The sequence below is a fragment of the Peromyscus leucopus genome, chromosome 15 (assembly GCF_004664715.2).
Source record: "Peromyscus leucopus breed LL Stock chromosome 15, UCI_PerLeu_2.1, whole genome shotgun sequence".
Taxonomy (NCBI): domain Eukaryota; kingdom Metazoa; phylum Chordata; class Mammalia; order Rodentia; family Cricetidae; genus Peromyscus; species Peromyscus leucopus.
The window spans coordinates 57,057,172-57,082,509 of NC_051076.1; the positions used below are offsets into that span (position 1 = coordinate 57,057,172).

The 25,338-nt window shown below is 55.3% G+C and overlaps 1 protein-coding gene across 2 annotated transcripts; it reads right to left on the minus strand.

The window, feature by feature from the left end:
* Window positions 1–3,764: 3,764 nt before the first annotated feature.
* Slc45a3 (solute carrier family 45 member 3) lies at window positions 3,765–24,227 on the minus strand. Of its 2 annotated transcripts, none has more exons than XM_028876523.1 (5): window positions 24,088–24,227; window positions 9,758–10,149; window positions 8,372–9,157; window positions 7,567–7,832; window positions 3,765–5,471 (listed from the first exon to the last, which is right to left on the minus strand). In XM_028876523.1, exons 2-5 carry the CDS (start codon window positions 9,927–9,929, stop codon window positions 5,025–5,027), a joined length of 1,671 nt encoding a protein of 556 aa, XP_028732356.1. In that variant the 5' UTR covers window positions 9,930–10,149; window positions 24,088–24,227; the 3' UTR covers window positions 3,765–5,024. The 2 variants fall into 2 exon arrangements, with proteins under 2 accessions (XP_028732356.1, XP_028732357.1); XM_028876524.2 differs by having other exon boundaries at window positions 24,111–24,192.
* Between the last annotated feature and the right edge of the window lie 1,111 nt (window positions 24,228–25,338).

Here is a 25,338-nt window from a genome sequence, read left to right on the forward strand (position 1 = left end):
AGGAGCAGCAAGATGCCAGCAGACCAGTCACACCACAGCCACATGGCAACTTACAGATTAATAGAAATGGGTTAAGTTATAAGAGCTAGCCAGCAAGAAGCTTGAGCCATAGGCCCTCCAGTTCGTAACTAATATAAGACTCTGAATGATTATTTTATAAGCAGCTGCGGGACCCAAGGGTTGGACGGAACCGGAGAAACACAGGACCGTGGGGCCAGGTGGGACCGCAGAAACTTCTGGCTACAGATGACTCTGCAGGTAAGGGTGCCTACCACCAGGCTTGATGACCTGGGTTAGCTCTCTGGGATGCACAGGATCGGAACGAATTGACTTCTGCAAGTTGTTCTCTGGCTTCCATGTGCTCACTGTGATACACTGAGGCGCTTTCCCAGACACCTCCTCCCCCGACACAAACAAAATAAAACGTAATAAGACATCTTTTTCATCCTAATTTTAGCAGTGTTGTCTGTGGCAATAATACTATCATCACCGTAATATTTTTTGAAAAATAAACTCTGACCCAGACTGACAAGACCTAAAAACAATGGCCCCACCAATGGGAATCCTACACTAAGACTCAGCAGGTCACCAACCTGCTCCAGAGACCCTTGGAGGAACATCCGAGTCCACACCTAGGGCAGGAAGTGGATGAGATGAGCCACCTTGTCACACCAAAAACAAGGAAAAAGCAAAGGCCACCAACATCCTAGCAAAGAACACAGGAAACATAAGCTTCAACAAGCACACCAACTCCAACTGAGCGCCATGGCACACACCTGGAGGCAGAGGCAGGTGGATCTCTGTGAGTTCCCACATAGATTCAAGATGTGCAGCAGCCTTTAATTTTTTTTATGGAAGAAACACATCAAATAAATACAGAGTATTAGAGAGTTGAAATGCATGCCCAATGTGGTTTTACCCTTTAACCCCAGTGCTTTGGAGGCAGAGGCAGGCAGATCTCTTGTGAGTTCGAGGCCAGCCTGGTGAGTTCCAGGCCAGGCGAGGCTACATAGAGACCTGGCCTTAAATAACAAAGAAGCTAAAACAAAGTTGAAAACCACAGGCAGGGCGTGGTAGTAAACACTTGTAACTGCAGTGTTGGGAGGCTGAGGCAGGAAAGTTGAGAGAATAAGGCTAGCCTAGGCTTCCGAGTGAGTTCCAGGTCAGCCTGGGTGACAGAGTGACAGCCTGTCTCAAAAAGCTACATGTACACACGGGTAAAAAGGAAAGGACATGGCTGCCCCCAGGCATGGTGGAGGAGAAAGTTTATTGTAGACGTGCGGGAGAGCACAGTCAGAGGCAGGGACCTCTGGGAGAGTGCAGAGTGGACATGACTGGACTGAGCTGGGCCATCTGGGAGAGGGGGAGGGCAAGGGAGAGGCGAGAAAGTGGAGAGGGGTACCCAGTGCAGCAGCCAGGAGGCCAAAGGTCCAAAAGAGAAGGGTAAGTACAGTGTCTGGGGGAAGGGCAGCCCAGCTCCTAGGCTGGAGAGTTCAGGGTCCAGGGTGGGGAATGCAAGCTGTATCCTGTAACAAGTAGGGACTGAGGGATGCTGGGAGAACCTGGCAGCCAGGTTCAGCTTTGATACGTTAAATAAGCACCTCAGCTGTTTGTCCTGGGTTTGAAACCTCACACACACACACACACACACACACACACACACACACACACACACACACGGGGAGAGGGGGCGGTGAGCAAAAGATAGAATAAAAGAAAGAGACAGACACAGAGAGAGGCTGAAGTGTGTAATTTTACATCTAGGGAATGAGATCTAGGCAATGATCACCAATGGCTTAGATGGAAGATTGGTGGGAAAGTCTATCAGCTAGATCAGCCGACACCACCCATCCACTAATCAGTGTTGACACCAAAAAACCTGGGGCAGTACGGCACTGTATACCCATGGAGGATGCTACAGTAAGGACACAATGCAGTCCCACCTGTAATAACCCCTGAAACTAATCAAGCCTCTCTATATTATTAGCAGCTTATATGGATGGAGGAAAGAGCATCTTAAGGCTGGGGGGTGTAGGGCAGTGATAGAGCACTTGCCCTGAATGCCCAAGGCCCTGGATTCAATTCCCAGCACCACAAAAAGAAAGAGGAGCCACCTAAGAGCCACCAAGGAAACAGCCAGCCCAAGGCAAGGTGGACAATACTGCAGGAAAAGCCTACTGCTCTTAAATGGCAGTTTAAAAATAAAAAGAGGGACACTCAGGAATGCAGTATACAAGATGATAAAGCAACCAAAGTAACGTCTATAAACGGAGGCCTTATTCAAACTAACCGCCTTGGTCAGTGTCCTCCTGCTGTGAAGAGACACCACGGCCACGGCAACTCTTACAAAGAAAAGCTTTATCTTATACCTGGGGCTCGCTTACAGCTTCAGAGGTTTAGTCCATCATCATCATCAGTAGCTGAAGATTCTACATCCAGATTTGCAGGCAGCAGGAAGAAAGCCACACACGGCCTGGCTTGAGCTTCTGAAACCTCAAAGCCCCCTTCCATGCCCCCTGACCCCCAGTGACATACTTCGTCCAACAAGGCCACGCCCACTCCAACAAGGTCACCTCTCCTAATCCCTCTCAAGTAGTGCCACTCCACGATGGCTAAGCATTCAAATCTATGAGCTCTGGGGGCCGTTCTATTCAATCCACCACACCAAAGAACAGCAAGAAAAGACTCCTTTGGCAGCTGGGGAAACCTGTACATGATCCGAATACTTAGTAATTAGTCTGTGCTTCGTTGGATAACACGGTATTATGGTCAAGTAGTTAAACAGTCTATTTTTAAAATTGTGTGCATGCACATGCGGGTGCCCGCCGAGGCGGAATAAAGGGTGTTCAACCCCCTTCAGCGGGAGTTCCAGGAGCTTGTGGATGCGGGGGAACGGAAGTCCGATTCTCTGGCAGAGCAGCCAGTGCTCTTAGCCACTGGGCCATCTCTCCAGTGAAGTCCTATTTTTTTAGAGCTACATACCAAAGTTTTACAGGTGAAACAAAATGGTCCGGTGTATGATTTTTAAAATAACCCCTGGAGAGGGGCTGGAACAAACAGCAGGGTTTGAGCTGAGAAGCTGGGCTCTGGGTATACCAGACACGCTACTCAGGCTGTTTGACAATTTTCAGTTAAGTTAAATAATACGGAGAAGACTTTATTTGGATTTTATTATTGTTTCTGTGTACCACATGTGTGTGTCTGTGTAGAGAGGACATCTGAGGGGTGTCAGGTTCCCTGGAGCTGGTGTTACAGGCAGTTTTGAGGGTCCTCTGCAAGAACAGGATGTGCACTTACCGACTAGGCCCTCTCTCCTCCAGCCCCATAGAAAACGTTTTCAGAAGTCCAATGAGCCCTTTCGTGGGGATTCATGGTTGACCACCCTACAGTGTCAGGGGCAGGAAGGCCAGTCGGGTAGGAGAGCTCAGAGAAGGCAAGGCGGGAAGGCCTGAACTTGACCGGAGGCCAGAGTGAAACTATGATGTGCTAGGATGTTGTTACTGCACCCCCACTGCTGAAACTCTGCCCCGCGTGCCAGCTACACTCTAGTGTCCTCGCTGTGACTGCTCCATCTTCTGTGACCCTTTTGAGAGAGACGGTTCCTACCCCCACTCCCATACGCCTGCACCTGGGTGATGGGCCATGGTGCCCTCTGCTGGCCGCAAATGGAACTGAAGCTGCCTAAGCTAAGAGCCCCAGGAACAGAGAGACACTGATTTCAGCAGGGACCCCTTCCCGCTCAGAAAAGACAAACACACACCAAGTAAACATATAAGAAGCTTTTAATTTCATCACCATAAACATTATACTCTGATTTCTCACATACAGTATAAAATATTTACTCTGCTAAATAAATAAGACACAACATTATTGCAATCAGCACTGAAATCCACCCCCTAGACAAGAGCTCCTTGGCTCTGGCAGGGAGTAGTCCTGAGTTGGTGTGAAATTCCCCAGGCTGTGACAGATATGCCCCAGAGGCTGTGATGGGCTGAGGCCTAAGGAACCACATTTGTGCTTAGGGTTCAACAAGCCCCACATAGAGATCATGGAGCCAGTGGACAGAGTTGGAAGGGCAATGGCTTTTTATGGGTCCTGTCATATAGGGAGCAGGGGGGGAGTCAGGGGGCCAAGCTGGGGCAAGAGAAAAGGGGGACTTGGTATGCTGTAGAGACCTTGAACCCCACTCCAGTTTCCCTCAATGCCCAGACTTGAGTGGGGACAGCTCCGGGCTCTCAATTAGGGTGAATAGATTGCCCAAGGGACTGGGCTGGATATTTTGGGGACGATATCTATCACCCTAGAAGAGGAGTCTGGCAGATCAGCTATTTTAGGGGGAACCAGTTCTTGGAGATCCCACCCTGCTCGACCTCCCAGGCACAACATAAAAAGGCTGGGAATGAATTTTACTTCTAATGTGTTAAATAAATAAATTAAATATTTAAAGGCCTGTGTCTCCATGAGGGCAACACAGAGGCCAACAAGCCGAGCCACTTCCCGGAACAGGTGGGGTGAGGGACGCAGCAGAAGGGCAGTGCTGTGGACCACGGGGTTTCACCTTGTCTGTTCGGGCTCCTCCCTCCAACTTCCGTCCTGTCGAACCGTGTGGAGGAGAGTGTCCCACAAGAAACTCCCGTGCAAGAGCAAAAGCGGCCGAATCCGGACAAGGGACTCACTGGGAAGTTCCTTCGGGTCCCCAGATCCTTCCGTGGCGACTCAACCAGGAGGTGAGCTGTTAACTCTGAGCCTTGGTAACGCACCGGTACAAACCGCATTTGCATCCCTGCAGGACTTCAGACGGACGGATACCCACGCGAGAAGCCGCCAGGGGGCGCCCGCCGGACTCTAAAGCCAGACGAGCTGGAAGTCGCAGCTTCGGTCTGTGCAACTATACACCTCACCGCCATAGGGTGGCAGCAGAGAGCTACACCACCTAGGCAACGACACAGACCCGGAGAGGCCAGCTTAGCAGCCCTCGGGGGCCCAAGAGGCCGACCCTTTCTCCTCAATGCCTTAACAGCACTCTACACAGAGTATTTGGCCAAATCGTTCTTGTCAAACACTACCTGTGTAGCAAAGTAAATGGCGACCAGACCCAAGCCTGCCGCGGATACCATGTAGGCAGTAACCGAACGGCTCAGCTGGACAATGGAGCCCATGAACAGGGACGGAGCCACCTGGGACAGCAGGAAGGCGCTGTCCAGGATGGCAAGGTCCAGGCAGATGCCCCGCCCAGTAACAACCTTGGCCTCGGGCGGCTCACCCACCACCACTCGCATGGAGACGTCGCAGGCAGAGGCCGCGCAGAGTGCAGGTGGGGGCACCAGGAGGCTGCTGCTGCTGCCGCTGCCAGGGCCCACATGTCCATTGGGGAAGGGAGCTCCCGGCTTAGGGCCTGGCAGGAAGCTGGTTGTCTGGCTGTCCTCACTGCTACCACCTCCAGCGTCCCCTCGGTATTTGGGCAGGAACACCTGAGTTGGGGGCGGGGAGGGGGGGAGAGGGGGCGCGCAAAAAGGAAACAAAGATAAGTGGATTTGAGAACAGTTCCTCACTGCCTCTGACCCAGGGGCTCTAAGAAACCAGGCCACTGGCTTTCAAAAAAAAAAAAAAAACTCCGAAACCTGGGGAAACCCTACCTGCTGTGGCTCTAAGCAGAACCCCCAAATTTGAGGCCTGAAGTCTCTTTTAGCTTTTCTTAGAATAGATAAGAAGTCAGCGGGGTTGGGGATTTAGCTCAGTGGTAGAGCGCTTGCCTAGCAAGCACAAGGCCCTGGGTTTGATCCTCAGCTGGGGGTGGGGGAAGAAGTCAGCAAACTCCGACCTACAGGTTGAGAATAGCACAGGAAGACTGGGACAGACAGAAACAAGACACCAAACCCAACAAGACGCTCCTAAAGCCCCAAGTCCCACACAGGCAACCTCACACCCCCTTCTGCACACCCCTCTACTGGGACATAGGAAGTCTTTACTGTCCTGTTCCTCCTCTAGGGCCCAGGCCCAAGGTGAGGTCATCACTGTCCTGGCCTTTGACAAGAGCGAGCCCAGAAACTGGGCCTGAAGAAGGGAGAGGCAAGCAGGAAGGGCCATTTTGGTGACCCCCACAGCTCAGCTGCCTGACCCTGAAGCTTTTCAGGTCATCCCTACAGGCTGCCTGAGGCCAGAGGGCACGCGTCTGCCTGACCCCACCAACCCTGGGCCCCTGTGGCCTGGGGCCTCCTACTGAAGGACGAGCTGAGGCCTTATCCCACACTGGTCCTTGTGCCGGGCAGTGTCGAGCACAGAAATCGGTTGGGTTGGCTGCACCAGAGATCAGGGAGCTGGCAGCCGAGGCCGGGGAAGCTCACAACTCATCGACCCATCCCACAGCTCAGCAAGTGGCAAAGGACAGGCAGGCAGGCTGCAGGACCGAGCCCGTCTTCAAAAGGTGCCTCTCTGGACCCTTTTTTCCTGCTGACACCCAAGGACCGGCCAGTGAGGCTGGACACTGGAGAGGTCCCCGGGGACACACACACACACACACACACACACACACACACACACACACACACACGCTCCCCAGTCGAGAGGAGAGCTAGTTCTGGCATAACCACAAATACTCAAGCCCGATCTTTGGACAGCAGCTTTTAGAGCCGCGGCCCAGAGCTCCCAGAGAGCCAATAGAAGCCTGAGGACCCAGGTTCCCATTCCCAGCCCCCCTCTCCACACCCCTGCAAATTACTGCTGAGCAAACTAGCCTACTAGCTGTGGCCAGGGGCCAGGTCTTTCCTAACTCTGAAAACTCTAGACACCAAGGCCTATAGTCTCCCCTAAGCTATACCAACTTGTGCTCGGTAGGGTAGAGTTCTGAACCCAGGTCCTTAAGCCCAGCAAGGCCAGGGCAGGGGACAGGGTGAGCGTGCCGTTTGGGTCAGGAGGCCTCCCACAGAGGGCCTTCTGCAGGGGCTGGTGAGTGTTGGCCAATCAAGGAGCCAGGCCCCCCCAGTTTATTGCTCAGGCAAACAAAAGTCAGTATGCCAGGCTCAGATAGGCACTGAGGGGACTGAGGGAGAGGATGGAGGCCAAGGAGGAGAGCGGGAGAGGTGGGGACGGGGACAGAGAGACACACAGAGGATTAGAAGGGAATCTGGAAAGAGGGGCAGGGAGAAGCCTTCTCCATCCTCCAGCAAGCAGGATACAGATGGATCACAATCCTCTCTAAAAGAATAGCTAAGGCCAGGTTATTCCCACTGCCCTCTGCTGCAGCCACATACCAGGGACCCACACCCTACCTCTGGATATGGTAATACGGCCCAGAATAGAGGACTTCCGTTGTATGCTTGTTCTCCAGGATTCCTAGTAAGGGGCTCATCTGCACTTCCTGCCATCATCCCCTCAACTGCTTTCTAATTCTAAAAGCCAGGAAGTCATTCCTAGAATCTAATCTACACTTCTTCGGCAGCTGGAGCCTCTGACCCCGGCTGTCCTCTCCGGTCAGAGAAAGCCAAGCCTCTCCTTACATCCTCGTCGGACACCACATCCTGACCGGCTCAGCCAGCCCCCGCCCCGGTTCCTGGCCACTGGGAGTACCTGTTTCTCACGGTGGTAGAGGGAGGCCAGCGTGTAAGGCAGGATCTGCAAGGCCGAGAAGGTGAAGCCGGTGAGGGCAGCCGAAGCTGTTACCACGACCACGCTGTGCGACAGGCATGTGGCACCAGCAGCCAGAGGGAAGGCCATCACGCTAGCCAGATAGACGGCCCGTGTGCCAAACCGCTGCACCAGCCTGTCCATGACCAGGGAGAAGAGCAGGGAGATGGCACACTGCAGGAAGAGCCCCAGGCTGCCCATGCGAATGCCTGGGGGTAGGGAGAAGTGAGGGTAAGGACCCTACGCCATCCGGGGGAGGAGCCAGAGACGGGTGGCCATGGAACCCGCCGCGCCCCGCCCCGCTCCAGGGCCCTCCCCACCTGCCCACAACCATGGGCTCTAGATTGTGACTAGTGAATGTGGCCAGAGCTGTTGGCTAAGGGCAGAGGACGATGTTCTAAGGAAGAGGTTCAAGGTGGTGTCAGGGAGGAGGGGGTGAGGAGCACAAGATGGCCCCCCAGTGGCTCTAGGATGGCTCCGTGGAATGCCGGAACTAGAAGGCGGGGTGAGCTTCTGGGAAAGTAAGCAGGGAGCACCAGGCCTCGTGGGAATGGAGCCACATAGACTTAGAAACCCTGGGGAGACCACAAGGATAGTAGCCCCATCCATGAGCTGCGGCACGCAGATGGATCCTTTCTCTGTTACTGACAGGGAGTGGGGGCGGCCAGGCCGTGAGCATCTCCCAACCCTGGCCTGCCTGCCTCTGCAGGGCAGCACCCACCCACAGCAGCTGGCTAGAAAGACTCACCTTCATCATAGTGTCTCCGGGCCTCGGTGCCTGGCTCAGCCCTTGGTATGCCCTGGTACAGCCCCTCGCCCACAAAGTCTGTGTAGAACAGCGTGAAGGTCATGAGCGCCATCCAGCTGCACAGCTCGGCCACAAAGAGTCGGCGCAGGGTGCGGGGCATGCGGCAGCACAGCTGGTGTAGCCGGGGAAACAGGGCGCCCAGATTCCGGAGAGCCAGGCCCAGCCGGCATGGGCAGCAGCGGGAAGCCACGGCGGGGACCGAGAGCCCTTCTGCTGGCTCAGGGGGGCCCAGGACGGCCTCCTCGGCCACGAAGAGAGTGGCTGCCACGCAGGCGAGAAAGATGAGGGTGAGGAGGCCAAAGAGGCATTCTTCCTGAGTGCCCAGGTAGGGCGCCAGGGCGCTGGCGTCCCAGTCAATGGCAGGTAAGAGGTAGCCCAGGCAGCCCCCGAGGCTGATCATGAAGGCGTAGACCGAGAATGCTTGGCGGCAGTGGTCCGGGTCCCGGAAGAGGTCGGAGAGTAAGGCCTCCAGGGGAGTGAAGCACACCTGACCGCAGAAGTCCAGCAGCCCCACTCCCAAGATCAGCAGGGCCAACTCCAGGGGCCTGGTGTCTGGGCACAGCAGCCCTGCCAGCCAGCCCGCCCTTGGGATGAGAAAGAGGCTTAGCAGGACACCCAGGGACAGAGCCCAGATGAAGGGCCTCCGGCGGCCATAGCGTCCACGCCACTGGTCACTGGCTGAGCCGAGGAGTGGGACAGAGACCAGGCCCAGCACTGGGCCAATGCCTGCAAGGAGAAAGAGCACCAGTCAGGGGTCAGGACGAGGGAGGTTGGCACAACATGTCACGCTGCAGCAAGACACTCAGCTTTTCACAGGGACGCGGCTCCTCTCGGTATAGTGTGTTATAAACACCTTGCTTTCAGATGAGGAAATGGTGGCAGGCACGCAGCCCCTGGGAAGCCATACACAGGTCTGCTGCGGGTCAGAAGCAGGGTTTCAACAAACAACCAGAACCCAGAGCCTGCACCCTCACAAGGCATCCTCTCCTTGAAGGAGGGAAGCCACAAGGGTAACCACTTGCCTTCTGTGGCTCTTGCTCAGTTTGCTCACCACATCAGAAACCCACACCGCCTGTCCAGTGTGTGCCCAGGAAAGAGAACCCTGACTGGGAAACCACGGTGAAGTCCCAATTCTACTGAGCACCGGGGCTAAATAAGACCAATCTAGTCTTCCCTTTCCTTGTGTGTCAAGTGGAATGTCCCCAAGGGCTGTGAGATGTAGATGAGAACAGGGAATGTCTCCCACCACTCCCCAGGCAAGAGAACTGTTGCCCACAGCCCAGATGCATGCACCAGAACAGGAGGAAAGAACGTGGAGCGACTCACCCAACACCATGGTCATGAACTTCTCCTCTACCCCTACTTCCAGCAGAAGGGGCGGCACATAGGTAATGCCGGCTGCCAGGCACACCTCCAGGCCAAAGGTCAGCAGGTTGACCAGCAGGAGCTGGGCTTTCCGATGCCGCAGCAGACGGCTGGCCCACAGCCTCTGGACCATGTTGGACAGGGCAGTTAGGGCTCTGGGGCTATTCACATACTCCACAGCTGCTTGGGCTCAGCCCTGCCGTGGCGTCTCCTCCTCGCCACCACCAACTTCCTACGGTTCAGCCAGACTCCCATTTCTGCCAGCCCTCGGGTGCCGGTGCAGCATTTCATCCCACGATAAACACCGGTCATCGTCTAGTGCCTTGATGGGGACACATCTCACCAGCCAGATCCTAGAAAGGCAAGACAGTCGGTCACAGTCACATGAAATGTTGGGTCCTGGGCCCCGGGGCAGGTCTCCGGCATTTGCTTCACATTCTCTGAGTCCTGCTAGTTTGCAGGCCAGTGAGGTAGCCCTACGCTCTGCCCTGACCAGCCCCTTTGTCAGGAGGTTCGTGTTAACATTAGTCTAGCACTGATACAATTAATAAGAGAAAGTGACATTGGAACGTCAGCACATCCCAAGGCCAAGCCGATGTCATCCGCTCTCTTCGGAAGCATCTCTTTCTGGAGACACTCAGGGCTGGCTCTCAAGGTAGCCCTGGACACCCCCTGCCAGGCTCAACTCGTTTGCTTTTCTCTCCAGCTTCCCGAGATGGGCCACTCGATGCTTGTCAAAAGTGACAGTCCTAGAGCTGAGAGGTGGCTCCGTGCGCAAAGTGTTTCCTGTGCACACATGAGGTGCTGAGTTTGGATTCCCAGCCGATTTTTAGCGAGGCATGGTACTCCTTATCTGTAACCCTAGGGCTGGGAGGCAGACACGGACGACCCCAGGGCCAGACAGATGAGTCTGGGAGCCCCAGCTTCAGTGGGAGACCTGGTCCCAGAAAATAAGGTGGAGAGAGAGCAATTTGATTGGACATTTGATTATCAAGAGGAGAGGACATTGGATTATCAATCTCTGGCTGTTGCATACACCGATACACATGAACACATGAACATGAACAAGTACCACACACACAAATATTTCCAGGGGGGGGGGAGGCCGTGGCCAGGGGCGGCGGCTCAGTTGGCCAAGTGCCTGATACAAAACCATAAAGATCTGAATTCCGATTCCCAGCACCATGTAAAATCCAGTGTGGCGACACTTGTCTAGAACCCCGGTGCTGGGGTGGAGTCTGGCAGGCGGCTGTAACCCATTGGCCAGCCAGTCTAGGCAACTGGTGAGCTCCAAGTTCAATGACAGACTCTGCCTTAAAGAAAAAAAAAAAAAATGGAGCGTCAAGGAAGACATCCACCACTAGTTAACCTCTGGCCTCCACTCCAACCAGAACACACAGTACTCACATAATTATGTGCATGTAACCTGTTAAAAAGTAAAACCCAGCGGCACTTCCTCTTCTCTCCCTCCAGGCCCTGAGCCATGTCACACTGTAACCCCCACGCCCCGGGACGGGGACAAGAGGGGAGAAGATACAGTTCCTTAAGTGGGGTTTCAATCTGTCGCTGAGACACAAAGTTCCTCTTGGTGAGCCTAAGCCCAAGAGTTTTCCCTCAGGTTCATTGTTCACAGGAGGCGGGGGGGACAGAGCGAGCCATCTATTACCCCCCAACTGTCCCCAAGCAGCTGGGACACCAGCCTCACAGCACGGGATCCTAGATCTCAGCCATTCGCATTAATTAGGAGCCTCTGAGGTGAGGCCAGTGAGCCCTGAGCTAGTGGATGCCGCCACTTCCTAGCTGGCCTCTGGCCTCGGCTCACACAAGCCTGTGCATGCAGCACGGCCCCTTCTTCCAGAATTCCTGGGTCCACTGGGTAAGGAACTGTCAAGTCTGGCTCCCCAACAGGCACCCCTGTTGCCTGTGATGCGAGCTATGAAACTAGGGCATGGTGGGTAGTCCCACAGTCCCACCACTTGGAATACTGAAGCAGGGGGATCATCAATTTGAGGCCAGCCTGAACTACAAAGTGAGCCCCTACATTACAGGAGGGACTGAGTGTAACTCAGTGGTCGAGTGTCGGAGCCCACCGGGTTTCCCAGAGGCTGTACCCAGCAGGACTGCACGGGAGGTTGACTGGACCACGGGCCTGGGCACCAGGGGTTTGTGAGGGTCTAACTAGCAAGGGGAGGTCTTTTGCTCCACCCCTTGGCACTGTTATAAACAGACCTTTGGAATAAAGTTCTGGGCCAGTGGATAAGGATCCAGGGCCACCGAGTCTATCCTGTGTTTTCTCTCTGTTTCTTTACTCTCTATTTCTAACTCAGTCTCTTATCCCTCAATCCTCAAGAGTTCCTGGGATAAATAAAAAGTGTGGGGGCTGGTCCCCCACAGTAAAGCACCTGCCTAACACATGCAAAGCCTTGGGTTCAACACTGAAGCAGGGACGGACACACGGACACACACACACACACACACACACACACACACACACACACACACACAGAGTTTTTAAAGACAGAAAGGGAAAAGTTTCAAATCGGCATCAAAATGTGCTAAGAGACCGAGGGCAGGCCCTGGTGAGGAACGCTAAGAGCCTGCCAACCTGCATTTATCCAAAAAGAGGAGCAGGAAACAAAACTCCTCACTAATCAACCCTATAAATGTTGCTGATGAGTGGCTACTCCTTATGGGGAGGGCGAGGCGGCTGCAGCCCCCTCCAGACAACGCTCTGCCAGCTTCACCAGCTCGTGATAAAAGGCACTCCATCTTCTTTTATCTTCTCCACTAACACCAGGCCTGGGGGGGGGGGATCACAAAGCATGTAGTAGGTACTAAGCTGTGTCTCAGAGAGTCCAGACACCATCTACCTGAGGAAGGTCGTTCCCCTCCACGTTGGCCCTCTAGGGTTCAGCTGCTGAAGACTAGGAAATACAGGACTTGAGGTAAATCTCAGCACCTGGCAGCTCCCTCCACAAAGTCCCTACACTTTGGTAAGGGGTAGGGCTCCTAAAAGGGCGGCGTAAAAAAAGGAAGATAAAATACTGACCCACGCGGTCCTAAAGCGGAGGCACTGGACAGTCATCGGCATTAGCTGGGCTACCGTGGGTTCAACTTGACCCCTGCCCTTCCCTAGTGATCCTTCCCAGCCTGGAGGGGCAGGGTCTGGGCTAGAAGACTTCTAGTCATTTCTCCTCCCCACCCTTGGCCTGGGAGGGACTGGGCACTCTCCTGCACTGGGTTTAAGAGACCTGGTCCTCCTTGAGCAAACAGAGACTTTGCCAGACCCAACCTCACCCATAAACCTGCTCTCCTTCTCCAAGCCCTGCTTTTTCCATTAGCCAGGTCACTCCACCTGCCGTCCTCCCCCCTCAAGGCCGCTCTCCCCTCAGCCCTTTCTCTAGACACCTTAGTGAGTGGGAGCGGGGAGCCCGTGGGCCACAGGAAAACGGAACACACGCATTTCCCCGTCCTCCTACAGGCAGCAGCTCCTGAGCTAGGGTGCTTCTCGGCACCCCACCCCCAGAGATTCTCTACCTGGTCTCCGGGGTCTGGACCAGGGGCTCACACAATTCATGGAAATGAGTGGGGTGGAACATAGGCAGGCTCCCAGGCCCCTCCCTCTGAACACACAGTCTCTGCCCTGGAAGGAGACACTCTCGACAGCCTAACTTTTCTGAGCCCAGAATTATCCAAGGAATTCTAAGCCCAAAGAACCTCCTCATCCAAGCCCTACTTTCTCTGTAGACCAGGCTAGGCTGGCCTCGAACTCACAGAGATCCGCCTGCCTCTGCCTCCCAAGTGCTGGATTTAAAGGCACGTGCCACCACCGCCCGGCTCAAAGCCCAACTTTCTTATCCCCAATGTCCACCCTCCTCAACTGCCTCCCTGCTCTAGGTCTGCCAACCCTATTCCAGACCCCCATGCACTGACTGGAGCTTTCAGAATCACCCGCAGGGCCCTCTGCCTTGGGTACTGAGACAGAAACCCAGTACCAATTCTGATGGCAGCACCAGAGTGTGCCTTCATCCAAGCTGGAAAGGGACAGGTCGAGGCTGCCCCTCGCGGTCTGGGCTCCTCATCCTCCTGGCGTTAGGGAACGCGGGCAGGGTCTAACTCTCCCCATTCCCTTCCGGTCTCAGAGTCTTTCCTCACTACTTCTGGAGTGCTTGGTCTGCCACACAGAAGATCAACCGGCGGAGCCAGCTGCTCACCTGGAGAGGGGGGGTGGCGGGGGAGGAAGGCCGGCCAGGTCACGGGAGGAAGGACAAGCATGAGCAGCCTTGCGGGTGCGGATGTTCCTCTCAAGCTTCAAACTTCTCCCTCCTCCTCCTCCTCCTCCTCCTCCTCCGTGGGTTCTCATGGCCCAACAGCTAGAAAGCCAGAAGAAACCATTCGGACCCTTCGGAGGACCCTTCATGGAGCTCTCCCCTAAACCCTCCTCCTTCCTCATCCCTATGGGGATCAGAACTAAATCCTGGGAAGGCAGGGTGGGGGCGTCAGGGAACTGGACTCTAACGACTCTATGAACCTAAGATGGAGCACCAAGCCCCAGGGCGGGCAACTCTTGGACGCACACCCCAGCAAGCCCAGAGACCCGGGAAATGTGTATTTCAAGGAAGGCATGGACACGGCAGAGGTGTGTGTTTAAAGGATGGGAAGCTTCACGTCGTCCTCCCAAACACACCTAAGGTAGGCCCAGCCAGCACCCCAGTGGGGGCCCACATCGATCCTACTGGCCCAGAATGCCTCCACCCCCCAGCAGGCAGCCTAGGGAAGTGAAACTGAGTCACAGGAACAAACTTGCCCTGAACTTTGTCCAAAACTCAAAAAGACAGACTGGAGGCCAGCACAGGAAAAGTGACCCAAGCCAGCCCTGCGTCCTTCATGGCTCAGTAAGGGAAGGGAGGATCAGAGGCCACATAAAGAGGCCTTTGAGGGCTTTCAAAGGGGCTCCTGCCACCCCACAAGGCTGAGGTGGAGCAGGGGGAGCAGATACCCTCTGCTGACAGAGGCCACAGCCAGCAGAGTCTGGGGACAGGCCACGCCCCGCCACTGTCAGCAAGTCTATGGCCTCTTTATGCACGCCGGGAGTCCCCACACCCCGCCCAGGCACATCAAACGGCCTCAGCCCCCACACTGACCCCGCGGGCTCTGCGACCCTGTGTCCTCCCTTCACACTGACAAAGAGGGCTGCTTTCTCACAGACTGGGTTCCTCTGGAGGCTCGGAACACGCGTCTCCATCCTTCACCACAATCCACGGTCCTTCCCGGGGAGAGAGACCTGGTTGGTAGGGAGTGTCTCGCATCCAGGCAGAGACGAAGAAAGGGGGTCCATCACCCCAGTTCAACCTCCCCGGCCCACTCCAGGCAAGGCCAGGGTGAAAGGGCGTGGGGACCCCTGCTCCTCCACACTGGACTAGAGTCAATACTTTGTTCTACATTGAGCAGACCCTCGAGGCTGGCAGTAAGAAGATGACCCTCTGGGGTATGAGTGTGTCCAGGCGCAATACCCCTAACTGCCCATACCCTTGCCTCAGTCCCAGGAGACCAATGCTCTGAGCCTTGCCTAATAAACTCGGTGCTCGGCACTCCTAAAGAGCGGCTGCATCCTCGTGGGAGCCCCACAAGGAAACTTGCAGATACCTTAAAACACACACACACACACACACACACACACACACACACACACACAGTCCTTGAGGCAGGGAGCTTGCTCTTTAGAACCCTTTCTTACAGACCCTGCACAGGTGCTGTGGAAATTTCTACCTGGGCTTCTGGGAGGGGGGAATACAGCATGGAACCATTGATCTTTTATACCTCCCAACCTACCACTCAGTCTTTGGCTTTCTGGGACCAATTATTTCCAAACGGAGGAGGGTCCCTGTGTATCCTTTGTCCCACTCGAGAAAAACTCCACAGTGACTGCACTACCTCCCAGGCATCTGAGGGCCCCCCTCACAAGGCAACCTCTCCACTTCGAGGGAATTCTAACAAAGAACGCGGGCTGGGCAGAGGGAAGGGGGACCCAGCCCCACCCCGGGCAGGTTCCTCAGCTCCTGCCTCCCCCGTGGCTGGGAGGCCAGGGATTTAGAGTTCACCCTGCTGAGCTGCCTTTTCTTCCGTCAGACTGGAAGCCTTCTGCTCAGCAGCTTGTCAGAGAGAGTGGGGGGCTGCAGGCCGGGACACAAAGGGGGATTAGGGAGAAACCTCTGGGCCCGCGGAGTAATCCATCAAACTCTCCCCCGCTGCCAGCTCCGGCCCCTTCCCACTCAGTTCCCCTTCCAGCTGCTGCTGCCCCCCGCCCCAACTCCTCCTGCCCCAGAGTCCTGTCACAACGGGGCAGCGAAGAGAATCCCAGGCCCTGGGGGGGCAGCGGGGGGCACCCCGGAGACACTGGGAAAAGGGCAACGGCCCCCTCCCCCCGCTCGCTCGAAATGTGTGAAAACCCAACAGGTGGCGGCGGCTCGGAGCAGCGCTGCTTTTGTTGCGGCGTCTAAGAGGCCTGGGCAGCTTCGGAAGGAAACAAATGCCTGCCGGGGGCTGGGGGAAGGGAGGGGGAGGGAAGGGGCAGCAAGCAGGCCCTGGAGCCAGCCCTGAGCGCCCCTCCCCTCCCCTCCCCTCTCCAATCTAGTGACCGCAGCGCCGGGGCTGGCCTGAACCTCACCTTGGCCAGCAGTCAGTCCTGGACAGCCTGAGCCGGGGCGGCGGCACCCCTGAGGTCCCCTGGTGACAGTCAACACACACACACACACATGCATTTGTCTCCAGGCACCTGGGCCTCCCAACCAGACTTGGTCGCGGACAACAGCTGCCACCCACCGTCACACTGCGTGCGCCCGCCATACCAGGACAAGCAGCAGTCGGCTACCCGGAACCCTCTGCCACCCCTGGGGCTGGACATTGGAACCTTGGCAGGTCCCACGGTTGTGATCAAGCTTTTGGGGTCGGGTGGGGGAGGTCAGCTGGACCTGGGTGTGATGCCGGTTTCCGCCTGTTTGTGGCGTGACCTACTGAGCCTTAGTTTCCACATGTAGTTCCTAATTGCAGTCAGCCTGTGTGACGGCCACATGCACGACAACGCCCCCTTCCAATCAGTTTACTCGGCCAGCCACTGGGTGATAGGGGTCCAATCAGCATGTCCTTTTCACAGAAGAACTTAACAGCACTGACCTCAGGCTGCAGGTATGGCTCAGTGGTAGAGAGCTTGCCTAGCATGCAGAATGTTCTGGAATTCCATCCTTAGCACCACAAAAACAAAAAAAACCTACAAACCAACAACTTCGAAGCCACGTGAGGGAGATATGAAGGGCCCTTGGTGGAGGGAACTTGGGAGAGGCTCTCTCCCGTCCTAACACAGTGGCTGAGAAGATCAATTCTGCTTTTCTCCTCAGCCTCCCCTTCTCCCTATCTACAAGGCCTCTTACCAGATCCCAGCAGCCCCCAGGGGCAGGAGGAATGTCAAGAATGTAAACGCCTTCCCAGGTGCTGGCCCCAACAGGTGAGGCGAGGTCAGTGCCACAGATCTGCCGCAGAGGGGACGCCTGTCCCATGGTTACCAGACAGTTGTTTCCATCCACAGGGACAATGATGACAGTAGTTGGCCCTACCAACTGCCCAGGGGACATTTAGCACATTCCAGGAGCCCGGTAGACCTTTAGGTCTACCATACCGAGTTGGTATTTTACAAGAAGGAAACTTCAGTGGAGAACTTAACACCTCCAACCAAGGTTGAAAAACTAAAACCAGGAACTCTGCAACCATTCCAAAATTTTGGAAAACACTTTGAACTGCGAACCAGAAAGACGTAGCCCTACTTCGGCAACATTGGTAGCTACGTAACACAGTAAGTACCGGGTTACACTGCGAAAGGGTATAGCCATTTCACCACCCCAGGACTCAGTTTCCATACCTGTAAAACGAGAGCTAATCTACTGTCTAAGGTGTACGGTTAGGTGACCCAGCACCTGTCCTGAGCCTCCTTCGGTAGGGTGAGCTCAGGGCAGGTGTCCCCTGACGAGGCCACAGGGCGTGAGGGAGGGGCTTGTCACATCCAGTCTTCCCCAGTGAGTCAGGGAGGTGGAGAGGGAAAGACTTCCCCAGCTGCACTTACCCCATCGGCCCTGCCCACACACTGCTAACCAGCACGGTGCCCAGGTCAGAAGTCACCTGAAATGCAGCCGAGTAAGCAGGGCATCCGGGACGGAACTGCCCCTTCCCCTCCTCTCTCCTGGAGCGGGACTCTGTTTCTGGCAGAAATTAGTAACTAAATTCTTCCTCTTCTTGGTCCACAATAAAAGCAGGGTGCCAAAAGAATCCTGAAGTCCTCTGCAGAGGAGGAAGAGAACCTGGAAGTAATGGGGGGGGGGGGGGCTCTGCAGAGTCTCGAGGCCACTCTAGGCCACTCAGAAGTCTCCTCCACTCTTCCAGCGCCTCTGCAAAGTGAAACTTCAACAGTCTTTCTCTCAGTGAACTTGACACCTGCCCGTCAGCCAGGCCAGCCTGGGCAGCTCTTCCCAGGGTGTACACAGCCAATCTGAGTCCCTCCCTTTGCCTGGCCTCTTTCTGGAGGTGAGGAACACAGGAAAGAGGCCAGGGGCCGAGCATTTGGGTCAAGTGCACAGCTGAGCAGAGCCCTGGGCGGAGTGCTCCAACAAGGTGCTAGCCCAGGTCTGGGTGCCCTGACTCCAGGGCTGCAGATCTGATGGTCTCTATCTGCCCTGATATACTCAGGTCTGTGACCAGCCTATCTGTAATGAGAGGGATCTGGGCCAGCCAGTTCTGGGGAAGTGTAGTCTCAAAGATGAGAACCACACCTGTAATCCTAGCCTTAGGGAGGCCGAGAAGAAGACTATGGGTTTGTGACCAGCCTGGGCTACACAGCAAGACCTGTCTCAAAAAGAGATAACACAAAATTGCCAGGTACAGTGGTACACATTTTTAGTCCCAGCAGAGGCAGATGGATCTCTATGAGTCTGAGGCCAGCCTGGTCTTCATGGTAAGTTCTAGGCTACCCAGGGCTACCCAGTGAGATCCTATCTCAAAAACAAAGCAGGCAGATGATCTACTTCAGTGAGGAAAGCTCATATGGCTTATATTTGATCCCAAGACCAGAAAAACAAAAACAAAAACAAACAACAACAACAAAAAAAACAGCCATTCAGCTGAACAAGGTTAAGAACAGATCTCAAAAAAGAATATTAAGAAGCCAGGTACCCACCCTTCAAAGTATACCTCAATATGAAACCTAAGCACCCCTAAAGAAATGTCAGAGAGAGTGGTCGCAGTACCCACCTTTAATCTCAACAGAGGCAGGCAGATCTCTATGAGTTTGAGGCCAGCCTGGTCTACAGAGTGAGATCCAACACAGCCAGGGCTACATAGAGAAACCCTGACTGGGGGGGGGGGGGAGGAGAGAAAGAAAAGGAAAGGAAGAAAAGAAATGTCTAAGAGCCCTAAGATGTGCCCATCGGCACTCCCAGAGCCAGTTATTTACCATCCCCACCGCACCAGTAAAAGTGATGGAGGTACAGAAATGACTGCTCATAGCTCTGCTTGGCAGGAGAAAGGGCAATCCGTGTGCGGCTAGGGTGGTGTGAGCGCTAAGACACAGGCCAGCCAGTAGGGGGCGTGGTCCTGTCAACGTCAAGGCTTCCTGGAGGAAGTGGACCTGTGGCTGAGTCATGAGAGGTAAGCAGGTGCTGCTGCCGCACACAAAGGGCACCTAGGCCCTAGAGCCTGGGATTTCCAAACACACCCACCCCTCCTACTGGCCCCTCTCCAGTCAGGTACACAGGAAAGAACATGAGAACCAAAGCCACACAACTGGGTTCTGATCTCAGATCCGGCTCTCAGATCGGTGTGTCCTAGATGTCGGTCGGTCACACCTCCTCGGGCCCAGGACGAGGGAATTCACTGCCACTTGGCTGGCTTTCACTTCCAGCTATTTCCCTCTTCTGGACAGCCTCTGCCCTTTGCCTGAACTCTCTCCAGCTCAAGTCCTACACCTAATCCTCCAGGGCTCCCTGAACCCCAAGATGTCATGTTCTCTCTCTCTCTCCCAACTCTGCTACAACTAAGGCACGAGGCCAGATTCTTCTGCATTTGGTCCTGGTTTGCCCCTATCCCATGGCACCCTCCCTGTGTAGTGCAGACCGTTAGAAGCAGAACACAGCCCAGGCCCTGAGGGTCCAGAAGGCAGACCAAGGCAGGAATCTTTTGATTGGACCAGGGAGCCCAGGAGTCAGCCAGGGCCACACTCGGGTATCTGGGTGCACAGATCTCCGGCATCAGGAATCTACATGGCTGCATCCCTACAGTGATGAAGTGCTCTAGCTTGGACACTATTTGCTAGCTCAAAGTACACTTGTGATTAGAGATTTGGGGGTGCTGACAGGACTCTGGGGGAGAGGAACCGCTGTTGAGGGGTTGGCTGGTCCTGAGGGTATCCTTTCTGGCTGGGCATTCAGCCTGGCCTGGGTTTGATAAGCTGCCTTCTTCATTCTGACTTGTCCCAGCCCCCCAGAGAAAGTGATGTCCCGAGTCAGGGGAAGAAGAACAAACATTTTTTGAGTTATCTGGTCTGTGAGATTTTGCTGACATATGAGTTACATCTAATTCCCACCACAGCCTTGCAGGGTGACCAGAATCTCACTCTACAGAGAAATCAAGCCAACAGTGTAGGCAGGACATCTCCAACCTCAGAATTAAAAAGGCTCCCCACCTCAGCTCCCCAGGGGAGGAGGAAGAAACACAGACCACGCACCAGAACACGAGATTAAACAGGTAATTCTGGCCAAAGATCAGGACACTGATATGCCTCTGTCACTGCCCCTGCCCCCTCAGGCAACACCCAATACACTACACAAAGCTCAGAACTCCAGCTCTGTTGCTGGGAGTCAAGTGGCATCAGCATTTGAGACGCTGGGCCTGGTACCAACTGGTCCAGCCTCCACACGTACTGTCCAGCAAACAGGGCACTGGCTTTTCAAAGGAAGTTAGGCTGGGAGGGCGAATTCAAGGACCAAATGCAAGCCTAGAGAGCTAGGCTGGGCTTTCCTGGTGGATGCCAGAGTGTGGCATGAAAGGCCCCAACGGCTGGAGAGACAGAGGAGTCCTCACCTCAGGGCGTCCTCCCCACACGGTCTTCCTAAAATAACATGTAACCTATCTACACAGAAGGCTCTTAACCTTTCAGGGCATATATTCACCCCCTGTCCCGCGCAGTACCCTCCTCCAGTCTGTGAGTATACTCTTGGGAGGGAGGGAGGCAGGCAGCGGTTTCTGCACTAATCATAGCCACATCAGGAAGAACAGAGAGGGGAAGAGACCAAGATGTCCACCTAGTCTTGGTTTGGTCTTTGCACCGGACCCAAAATTCAACTGCCAATGTGCTGCTCGCGGCTTACGTGTGGTTATATATGGTGACTGTCTAAGAAACCAGTTTCTAAGTTAATCCACAGTGACTGCCTCCACTCTAGCCAAACAGCAGCAGCAGCAGCTGGCATTTATCAGGCTCTCCATAAGCAGCCACTCTGCTCAGAGGTTTACCTGGAGCCCTCCCCTTAATCCCAAAATCCTGGAGGGCAGGTCCTGGTACGCTTGGCTTGCAGAGAAGGCATAATCAGGAGGCCAATAACTCGCTGTGGAGGAAATGGGATTCGATCCACATGCTAGAGCCAAGTCTCTCAGTGACTTGAACACATTTCCCAAAGCCCAGGAGATCCTGTCCCCAAAGAAGTCTAAAACAGTATCTTTTAAAAAAAATAAATAAAAAGAGCAAGACCCATGCTGGTCATGGTGGTGTACACTTATAATCTCAGCATTAGGGAGCTCGGGACAGTTTCGAGTTCAAGAGCGGCCTGAGCTACATAGACACCAGCGCACGCACGCGCGCACACACACACAACACACACACACACACACACACACACACACACGCACACACACACCACAACCAGCAGGGCCCCCAAGAGTCTCAAACCAGGTTCTGCAGACCATCCAGACACAGATGATAAATATAAGTTAAGATTAACATTTATTGAGCATTTACTACATTTCAGACATATAACAAAATGGGTTTTGTTTGTTTTGAGGGGGTTTTGTTTGTTTGTTTCAGACAGGGTCTCACATAAATCAAGTTGGTGTGGCGCTCATTATGTAGATGAGACTGGCCTTGAACTCCTAATCCACTCGCTTCTGCCTCCCAAGTGAGCTGAGATTACAGGTGTCGGCCATCAGGCCGGGCTAAAGACACACAGTTCAATTCTATCTGCGTTGTGGGATGAAGCTGTATGTTTGGACTGTGTATCTCTTCGTTAGTGTTGTTTGTATCTGTTGTGATTCACTTCAAGAACAAAGCTGCACCAGGGGCAGGGGCATCATCGTCCCCACTTCGCAGCAAGGCTGGAAAGTCAGCACAACCTGCAGGCTAATGAAGCTTAGCCAGTGAGGCGAACAGGCCATGGAACAGCCGCCTTCCTGGCCGGCTGTGTTCTCATCCCTGACTTGCGCTACAAGGGTTCAATGGTCCGGAGGTTCCCACCTGAAATCAGCCTTGCTTCCAATGACCTGGAACTTCTCCACCCCACCTTCCTGCCGTTTGCTGTCCCCAGGGCTCTGCCTCGGCTCCGTTCCAGCTCGGGACCAGCACACATCTTCTCACAGTCCAGCAGCCTGCAGGGCATAGTGGACCACCCAGAGACCTTGTCCAGTACCTCCTCCTGCTCCCTCGGGGTTACTCAGAGAACCAGGAAGGACAGTGGGTTTCACCCTCCGCCCCAAAAGTGCATAGGAAAGCTCCCCTTGGCAAAGACCCTGGCGGGGGCCTGGATGTCCACAGCTGGATTGTTATCTTTTAGACTCACCCAGTGAGTCAAGCTCCATTTTCTGGGCACTTTTCGTACAATCTTGCTTCCAGGACAGCCCTGGAGCTGGGGCTGGCGGGAGATAAGGGAGGAATGAAGGGAAGAAATGGATCCAACTTTAGAAGGGCCGGAGGCTTCAAACCATGTCCCACTTACTCCCTAGGACATGGTGTTCTGTGAGGCTCCAAGGCTTCCTGTGCGCCATATAGCTAGCTCTTGGACCCTCCTCTTTCCAGCTCCACTTGTCAACCTGTTCCCCTACGCCTTAGGCACGTGGGCCCACACCGAAGCCGCCACTCTGGGAAAGGGATTGTGCTGCATGCTTGGCAGACAGAGCTCACACCTCACCCTCACTCCTGAGTAAGTTTCCAGGAGTCCAGCAAGAGTCATTCTGAGCCCGTGTCTAAGCCTTGCACGGCTGCAAGGCCCTAATTAGGCTATTCAAAGTTCAGCTTAGCTGAGGAGATAGGGTCTGTCACAGCTGAACATCAAGTTCTCTCCAAGTACCCACCGGACCAAACTCCTCCTACCTCCAACTCAGACTCCCGGGGAAAGAGGAAGCATCGGGTACCCCGTGGCCTTGGACGAGTCAAGTGCGTGTCATGAAGGAGGGGGCTGAGTCGGAGGTCAAGGGAGAAAGTAGTCACAGGGCTCCCTGGAGGGGAGCGGAGACCAGGGGAGGGCTGAGCCTGCAGGCTCCTGGGGCTTCTCCACCGGGCGTGCTACCGCCCGCCTAGCGCTTTCTAGAACCGCAGACTTCTCCCCATCCCCACCTGAGCCTCGGGACACAGGAGCCACAGCCGGCGCTGCTTTCGGAGGGCAACAGAGGCAGAGAAGGGGAGGGGGGGCACAGGATCGCGCGTGTGCACATACACTCACTAATCCAGCCTCAACTCCACCAAAGCCTTGCCCCAATTCCACGGCCACGCAAGTTACGTCCCCCTTCTGTCCCCGACCACGGCCCCCAGCTGGAGCCCCCCTTCTCGGGCTCCCCGAAGTGCGGTCTGTGCGCGCCACGGGTGACTCATCTGCCCCTCTCGGGCGCAGCCCGGACAAGGGAAGAAATAAACGCAACTTTCCAAAGAAAACTCTGCAGCGGGAGGCTGCAGCAGGGGCGGCCGGCCCTCCGCCGGCCTGGCCCGGGACTCCACGGCCCCGATCCCGCCCTCCGCGCGCGGCCCCGGGACAGCGGGCGCCGCAGCTCAGCGCTCCCGGAGGAAGCGCACTCGGCGCGGACGCGAGCGGGCGGGCGGGCGGGCGCCCGCCCTGGGCACCGGGCCGCCAGGGCCGCGCCCTCCCCACGAGCCTCCTCTCGCGCAGGGCCGGGACGCCACGGCGCGGCCCCATCCCGCGGGGCGCAGGACGCCACCGCCGAGCGTGGCCACCCGCGCGCTCCTGTCCCACCGGGAGCGGCCCCTCCCCTACCTGGCGGGGCGCGCGGCTGTCACCTGGGGGCTGGCGCGTGCAAGCTCGGACCCCTGCCTCCTCAACGCGCGCCAGCGGGCGGCTTTTAAATCTCCAGGTTACTCGGTGGGGGGAAGAGAGCATGCGCGCTGGGGCTGCCAGGAGGGGGGCGGGGCGAGGCGGGTCGGAGGTGGGGGGTGCTGGGAGGGGATGGAGGGGTGGGGCCGGTCCCCAAGGGAAGAAAGCGGGTGGGGGAGAAAGCAGTCTCCTTTCTGGTCGCGGCCGGACGGGCAGCCCCCGCGTGGCTCCTAGACTGACTGCCCTGTCATTACCTAGGGCCGTGCACCGCCCCCTCGCCCGCTCGCCACCAAAACATTTAGGTAAAAACTACCCGGCTCCACGGGGTACCTCCCCTCCGCTCCCGAGCCAGTCTGCGACCATTACCCGCGCGTGCCATTCTGGACATCCTGCTGTCCAGGCACAGCTGCAACCCACCCGCCCTGGACCGTGCCCTGAAAGGATCTGTCACATTCTGCGAGTTACTCTCCCTGCTCTCAGAAAGCTAACTCAGTGCCTCTTTCTGCAACTCAAAGACAAACTCCCAATTCTTTTTTTTTTTTTTTTTTTCCTACTGTGGGTGTGTATACGGAAGGAGAGGTGATAAATTGCTACCAAAATGTTCCCGGTCAAGGTTTCCAGAGTGCCTTGACGAGCAGGAAAGCAGTTTAGGTGGGAGGCAGATCGCTGTCGTCCTGGGCTGACCTCAGGGTGGAGGTTGGGGGGCTTTATCGCGTCTCTTACGTCCATGGAATTTTATGAGAAGAGAAAATCATTTAAGTGACTTGCTGACTTCAAATACCACAGGCTAGGGATTTCTGTGGTGCACGAGGCTCAACTAATCATAAAATATTAGAGGAAAATGTTACGTTGATGGTATGTGTTGTGTGTGTTAGGCTGGGGATTATTCTAATTGTCTCAGTATGAATATGAACAGGCCTTCTCTCATGATTCTCTGAGCAAGACAGATATAACAAGTTCTTACCTGTGGGAGCATTTACATCGTATTAAGTGTGTGTGATCTCTCAATGAGATGAAGTCCACAGGAAGATGTGTATAGGGTTGTGTTCAAATACAACACCATGCTACACCAAGAGACCTTGAGATGGATCGGGTGCAATGAAAAGTCCCAGGAGGTGCTTTTGATGAGAAGGACCTGGTTAGCCTTAGGTCAGAACTGGCCACTGTGGTGCTGGACTGCAGTACTGGTCCAGT